The 7,291-nt window shown below is 37.1% G+C and overlaps 1 protein-coding gene across 1 annotated transcript in view; it reads left to right on the top strand.

Annotated features, from left to right (window-relative positions):
- LOC107749685 (golgin subfamily A member 2) overlaps nucleotides 1-7,291 on the top strand; it is a gene marked incomplete at its 5' end in the record, with an annotated part of 36,460 nt that overhangs the window by 14,235 nt on the left and 14,934 nt on the right. The window contains 13 exon segments of the mRNA XM_016564835.1: nucleotides 410-517; nucleotides 751-800; nucleotides 1,758-1,821; nucleotides 2,318-2,377; nucleotides 3,725-3,805; nucleotides 5,163-5,201; nucleotides 5,294-5,356; nucleotides 6,022-6,121; nucleotides 6,349-6,353; nucleotides 6,536-6,628; nucleotides 6,722-6,780; nucleotides 6,871-7,012; nucleotides 7,094-7,183. Coding sequence (XP_016420321.1) covers nucleotides 410-517; nucleotides 751-800; nucleotides 1,758-1,821; nucleotides 2,318-2,377; nucleotides 3,725-3,805; nucleotides 5,163-5,201; nucleotides 5,294-5,356; nucleotides 6,022-6,121; nucleotides 6,349-6,353; nucleotides 6,536-6,628; nucleotides 6,722-6,780; nucleotides 6,871-7,012; nucleotides 7,094-7,183 — 954 coding nt within the window.

Below are 7,291 nucleotides of genomic sequence, written 5' to 3'. Positions count from 1 at the left end.
GTGTGCGGCAGAACTGAAGATACGCTGTGCGAGATGCGGCGTGTGCGCGCGCTTCAGGTGTGAGAGTCAGACAGCAAGAGGAGACGGCAAAGAGTTTCTGCAACTTATTGCACTTAATAACTCTTTTTAACGTCAAGCAATTATCTGCTATATGCGTCGAACTAAAACTTTGACCTTTTGCAACGTTTTGATTTAAGTAGCCTATTATTAAAATTATTCAGATATCGCACGCCATTGCGATATTTCGATAATTTCGATATATCGTGCAGCCCTAGTATACATCTCAATTTCGAAAAATTTACCCTTATGACTGGTTTTGTGGTCCCATATGAGTGTAATGAAGAATGCGGTGTATATATGTGTGTTTTATATGTGAGTTTAATGCGTCTCTGTCGCTGTATTGCATCAGGATGATGTGGATGCGGTGAGCTGGGTCTCGCAGGAGCTGGAGGAGACCAGCGCTGAACCCGTCTCTAACCCCGCTTCTGCTATTAACTCTGATAACGCTGGCATGCAGGTCTGTCTGTCTCCGCGTCAGTCACTTTAGCTGGGTTTCAGAAGTCTCGGCTAGGCTTTGAAACACAGCCGTTGTGTGTTCGTCTCTGTCAACGGTTCAGCTGTTGTTTGCTCATGTTTTTAATCTGATCCACGTGTTTCTTTTAATTTAGTTTGTCATTTTTTATGTTTTCATGTGTTGTCACATAAGTCTGGCCCTCAAGTTTGTTTTTCATTCGTATGTTTTTCCAGCAGAAGTACGCAGCAGATGCAAACGGCGATGAACATCCTCTGGAAGATAACAGGTGAATTTACTCTTTATTTGAAAATAACCCATCAGATGTTTTATTGAGCGCAACAGTGACAGCTCAGTTATTCTGCTGCCTTGTTCTGGAACTATTTTTCAATCCATTTTTTTCCCAGATGCATTTGATAAAAATTCTTCCATAAAGAGTTTTAAGCTTTGAATCAAACCAACCAGATTTGAATCACAACACACTGAAACAACTTTGATTCAAACGGTGTTATTTTAGTATCACTGAGATACTATTATAGTTTTATTCATATTTTAAATTAGTTTTTATATTTATATTTTCCAGTTTCTTTTTAATTTGAACGTTTTTTGTATTATTTTTCCCCCAAAAAAATTCTTACTTTCTTTTTAAAATTCAAAATTTAAAATTAAAATAATTTTTATTTATTTATTTTAATTTGAGTTATTTTAGTACTTCAAGTTAAACTAAATTAAAATGAGAAAAGTAGCCTTGCCAACTAGTTGAAATTAAAAAGCTTTAAGTTTATTATTTTTTTTGTTTTATTTCAGTTAATGTTTATTTTATTTCAAGCAGTTCAACAATTTATTTTTTAGTTTTTAGTATTATTATTATTATTTTTTTTAGTTTTTACTAGTTAGTAATTTAGTATTTTATATTCAAAAGCATATAAAATACTGTATTTTTTTGCAATGAACTACTCATTTGATAATGTAAACGACACTAATGTAGCAAAAATGACCTTATAGTATAAAAGTATTGAGTATGTTATTGACTATAAGCAATACAATTTAATATACTTCAAGTTTATTTTATAAAAATAGACCGAAACCAATGACAAAAACTCAGATTTGCATGCTATCGCTTGCTGTTTGGTTCTCTGTTAACACTAACTGTACAGAAATACTCTGTTTGTTATGCTTGTTTAGTTCATAACTGCAACCAAATAGTCTGTTTTGATAGACTGACCTCACGTGTTTGTGTTTGCAGGCCGCTGTCGTCCACCGAGAGCCTGAGACAGATTTCCCAGCAGCTCAACGGACTGCTGTCTGAGGTGAGTCACGGCTTCTGCTTGCTTCAGTCTTTGGGTTTGGTTGGATTGTGATGCTATGATGTTATTGGTTAATGTTATTTTTTCCACCCTGCTTGATTACATCAGTAGAAAAGTCATTTCGGAAGTGGATAGAGTTAATACAATTTTAATGAAATGTTATGAAAGCAGGCATTGTTTTTCTTTAGGTTGACATGCACCCATGAAACAAATGAATCCAAATGCATTTTTTTAAAGAAATTAAATTAAAGACTTTTAAGAACCTCCCAAATAAACCAAATTCTTTTGAACTTTTGCATGGCTTGAGTGAACTTCAAAAATAGAAGTATAAACACATTTTCTCGCAATACAAGCAGTTTTATTCATATCTAGCACGCGTAAATAACCCAGATGTCAGCATTTTAACCATTCCAGAATGAATTGGTCAAAGCTTTGAGTTCTTGTTCACTCGTTTTGATTCTAATGAATTGTTTTTCTTTCCTTCTTGGCTGTAATGCAGTCAACAACATACATCAATGGAGACAGCGGTCCGCCGACGGTCAACGAGAAGGAGCTGGAGGTATTTTGATACGTTTTACTGTGCTTTTATTTATTAAACATATATGACAACACGTGCAAAACTGTACAGTAAGGTCATTTAGTTTGGTCTACCACTCTAAACGGTCACTAATCTCGCTCAAGCAGGATAATTTTATTGAAGCACGAGTTCTTATGATGAAAATAGCTTGTAGTCTGTAGGGGTTTACAGCATTGGCTATTTAAGAGCGTCAGGCACTTGATAACATTTTCACAATCATATCCCAGATTGATTCCCTCAGGACTTGCAGACCAAATTCCTGCTAAATATAAAGTGTTAAAAAAGATCTAAAACTGTTTCCCTGTTATCTGTGCTACTGTGATTTAAGTCTGCATTGGTGTAGTTGGTCGTGTATCTGTCAGTGTGTGTGTGTTATTGCGGTGTGTCCTGTCAGACTAGTTCTGGCATTGGATCCGACGCTCCCATGATCTCCTGCTGCACACTAAACAAACATCCTGCTTCAGCGTCACAAACACGTCTGTAACAGAATGAGGCTCTGTTGATAAGTTAATTTCACTCGCTTCATCCGCATAGAAGCCTGAGCAGTCATGCATTACGAACACTATCATTCAAAGGTTTGAGGTCAGGAAGATTTTAATGTTTTTTTAAAAAGAAGTCTCACCAAAGCTGCATTTATTTGATCAAAAATACTATAAAATAGTAAAATATTATTATAATTTAAAACAGCTGTGTTCTCTGTGAATATCTGTTAAACTGTAATTTATTTCTGTGATGTGCAGCTGTATTTTCAGCATCATTACGCCAGTCTTCAGTGTCACATGATCTTCAGAAATCAGTATAATATGCTGATTTGCTGCTCAAGAAACATGTCTGATTATTATCAATGTTGAAAACGGTTTCGGAAAAGAACAGCATTTATTTGAAATAGAAACCTTTTGTAACATTATAGTTATGAATGTCTTTACTGTCACTTTTGATCAATTTGATGAATAAAAGTACTTACTGACCCCAGACTTCTGAAGAGTAATTCACAACTTAATTCTAATTTTAGCACTTTTTATTAGTGGCAGTCAATCATCATTATTACTAGTGCTCATATTTTTGGGTCCATATCAATCTTGTTTTAAATAACTAAATATTCTCCTGCGGGTAAGATGATTCAGATTGTTTTGATTTAATTTAGATTCCATGGGTTTAATAGAGAGAATCTATTTAATTCTACTTTAGGAACACTTTTGAGTAAAATGTTAAATTTCTCTCTCTCTCTGTCTGTCTGTCTGTCTGTCTGTCTCTCTCTCTCTCTCTCTCTCTCTCTGTCTTTCTCTCTCTCTCTCTCTCTGTGTTTCTCTGTGCATGTCGACACGTCAGACTCACAACCAGGAGCTGGCAGCGGCTCTGGACTCCAGCGCGCTCACGAACGCCCAGCTCACGTCCAAACTCGAGACGCTGGTAAGAGTGTCAGTGTGTGTGTGTGTGATACATGAAAATATAACGTCCCATGCTGTAGTTCACACATGTTCAATAACAGAGTGCGACACAATGGAGTTTTTGAAGATGCAACATTGGTTGCTACTGTTGCTACTTTTAACATGCAACATTGTTTCAATTTCTAGTTTTTAAATTGTTTGTCCATGTACTTTAGTCTAAGTTTAGATGATAACTTTTACGTTTATTCATTTAGCAGATGCTTTTGTCCAAAGTGAATTACAAAAGAGGAACTAGGGCTGTCAAAAAAAAATTCGAATTTCGAATATTCGTCGAATTAAAAAAAAAAAAATCCACATTCGAATGCAAAAACGTTGCATTGGAATTTTAGGTCTGCGTCAGCCGTCGGGCAGCTTTATCAGTGGCGCACGAAATGCGACGACAATGTAAGTGTCATTGCATTTTAATGCTTTTGTTAGCCTATCCAGTTGAAGCCACTAGATGCGGCGCTGCTACGTTGTTCATTCAATATATTGCGGAAAACAAGAGCATCTGTGTGGCGAAGATGTTGTTTACGGCGAAACTGAAACCAAGCCGTTCACACAGAACGCATATTTATCACATTTTCATCATCATCTATCAGCGTTGCACTCGCGTCTCGCACAAGAGAGCGGCATGTTTAGAAAGCCATGTAAAATTAATGTAAGTTCAACTTTTAAAAACATGTCTCAAGGCCTCAGGAGAGAAGCCGAAAGCTTTTTTTCCCCCTAACTGAAATTATGCATTTTAAATTTGAATATAATTCGAATTTTGATAATATTTAAGTGGAAAATTCGAATTTAGTTTTTCAGTCATTTTGACAGCCCTAAGAGGAACTAAAGCAATTCTTTGATTAGAAATTCAAGATTGCATTTTTTGTGAACTGATAGTATTAATAAACACACACATATAATTAACATTTATTCAGACACAATTGCATTGCTTTACTCCTCTATTTGAGAGGTCATGCTGTATTGTGAATATACTTCACTTTAAATGGTTAAATGGTTACTATTAATACACAATAAAACTTTTTTTTTTGTTTTATTATTTTAGTAAGTTTTGGATTGGATTGCACATGTTAGCATTTGATGTTAGTAGTTAATATTAATAATATTAGTCAATAATATTTTTTCCCCTTCTGTGTTGCCTCAGAAGGTTTTAAAGAGCATTTATCAAATCAGATATTTGCACAATGAGATTTAAAGTGAATAAGGTACATTTTGAATTCATATCGGCTTAATTAAGCAATAACCTGTATTAACTGTCAGGTCCCTGTTTAACGTGCTGGTTTACGGATTTATTTTTTAATAAACACGCATGATTTGCTCGTTGTTTTCAGACGAAGCAGTCTCAGGAGCTTTCTGATCAACTACAGAAGGTACAGTAAGCTGCCAGCAGTGTTATTATGTGGCTCATTTATGGTTTATTAATGAGCGACTTCTCTTATTGTGTGTAATCTCTTCTCATCAGGAGCGGAAAGAGTTTGAGCAGAAGTTCACTAAGGAGCAGGGAGCGATACGTGAACAGCTACAGGTGAACAGATTACACGGGACTGAAGTCATGTTCATGAACAGGTCTTATATATTATAGAACAAACTGACTGAGCAAATTCACTCACTTCAAACGAATCTGACTTCTCAGGAACTTGTTGATAATATGGTAACCAACAATACTTCAAATGTTGTACCGTAGTCATTTGTTCTCTGAAACTGAAATCAAAACAAAAGGATTGACTCAGAACAGGCTAGATAAACATAGAGACAGACTCTCATCTCTAGAAATAACGCGCTGAAGTGAATAAACATCTGAATGCAGATGTGTGAAATCTCAATCTCAGTCTGGAGGAGGAAAAATTCAGAATAAGGAATAATTACCATTATATGCATGGTTCACATTGACTGGTTTTAAATCACATTAGATGTGGCCTGAATCTGAGTTCTATCTATAAAAACTATATTAATTTTAATTTTCTGAGATTTGCTTTTAAATCGGATTTTCCAAAAGGTAGTGAACTCAGTTGGTCTTTTAAGGAAAAATGTATTAATAAATACATTTAATTAGAAAGAAATAAGATTGTTTTATCGACAGCAGAACTCATTTACTGTTGAATGTAATTTAGTTTACGTTAACTTGATGTCAGTGCTGTTATGCAAACGTAAGGTTTCATGTGTTTAATGATGCATGTTGTCCACATTCAGGTTCACATTCAGACCATCGGCATCCTGGTGTCTGAGAAATCAGAGCTACAGACGGCTCTGTCTTACACACAGCAGGCAGCGCGACACAAGACAGGTGTGTGTGTGTGACTTACCATTATTTGCATGGTTCACATTGACTGGTTTTAAATCACATTAGATGTGGCCCGAATCTGAGTTCTATCTATAAAAACTATATTAATTTTAATTTTCTGAGATTTACTTTTAAATCGGATTTTCCAAAAGGTAGTGAACTCAGTTGGTCTTTTAAGGAAAAATGTATTAATAAATACATTTAATTAGAAAGAAATAAGATTGTTTTATCGACAGCAGAACTCAGTGTGAGAGTGTGTGTGTGAGAGTGTGTGAGAGTGTGTGAGAGTGAGAGAGAGTGTGTGAGAGAGAGTGTGAGAGAGTGTGAGAGAGACTGTGAGAGAGTGAGAGAGAGAGTGTGTGTGTGAGAGAGTGAGTGTGTGTGAGAGAGTGTGTGTGTGTGTGTGAGAGAGTGTGAGTTTGTGAGAGCTCGCGGCTGCAGGCCAGTAAACAGCGAGTGTCTGAGCTAGAGAGGACGCTATCTACAGTCTCTACACAACAGAAGCAGTTTGAGAAGGTACCAGATCCTCGGTTTGTCTTCATCATCAGCTGCGTTTGACAGAACGACTCCGTTCAAGCTCAGAAATCCTCGTTTGCTTTTTTTCTGCAGCATAATAAAGAGCTTGAGAAGGAGCGGGACAGTCTACGATTGGAAGTCTTCCGGTTTAGGTAAGACAGTTGAGTTGTTTTTTACTCCTCCTTTAGCAGCAGATGCGATGTGAGTGTGTGCTGCATGAATATGGTCTCTGTGTCTGTCAGTAATGTGAGCGAGGAGTCCAGACAGCAGAGCTCAGAGCTGTCCGAGCAGCTCAAGCTGAGAGTAAACGAGAACAACGGCTTGAAGCAGGAGGTTGATGAGCTCCGTAAGCGGCTGGAGATGGCCGACGTCATGCTGCAGCAGGTGAGGAGACGCTTTACACATTTACTGTGCACTCGCTGTAGTTCCTGTGACGTGAAATGTCTTTTCAAATCACTCCTGCAGTTCTCCAGTCAGTCGGGTCCTCCGTCTGATGGGCAGCAGGTTCAGCTCCTCCTGGAAGAGAAACACCAGTTAGAGGCTCACGCGGCTCAGGTGTGTGCTGCTGTAATGTGGGAAATGTTTCTCTGTGTTAGTCATTGTGAACGTTGTGCTAAGTTTCCCGATGTTGTGTGTGTTTGTCTCTGTCTCTGTGTGTGTGTG

Source organism: Sinocyclocheilus rhinocerous, unplaced genomic scaffold (assembly GCF_001515625.1).
Source record: "Sinocyclocheilus rhinocerous isolate Xijiao unplaced genomic scaffold, SAMN03320098_v1.1 scaffold4954, whole genome shotgun sequence".
Classification (NCBI taxonomy): domain Eukaryota; kingdom Metazoa; phylum Chordata; class Actinopteri; order Cypriniformes; family Cyprinidae; genus Sinocyclocheilus; species Sinocyclocheilus rhinocerous.
This window is presented reverse-complemented; position numbering and strand designations above follow the sequence as displayed.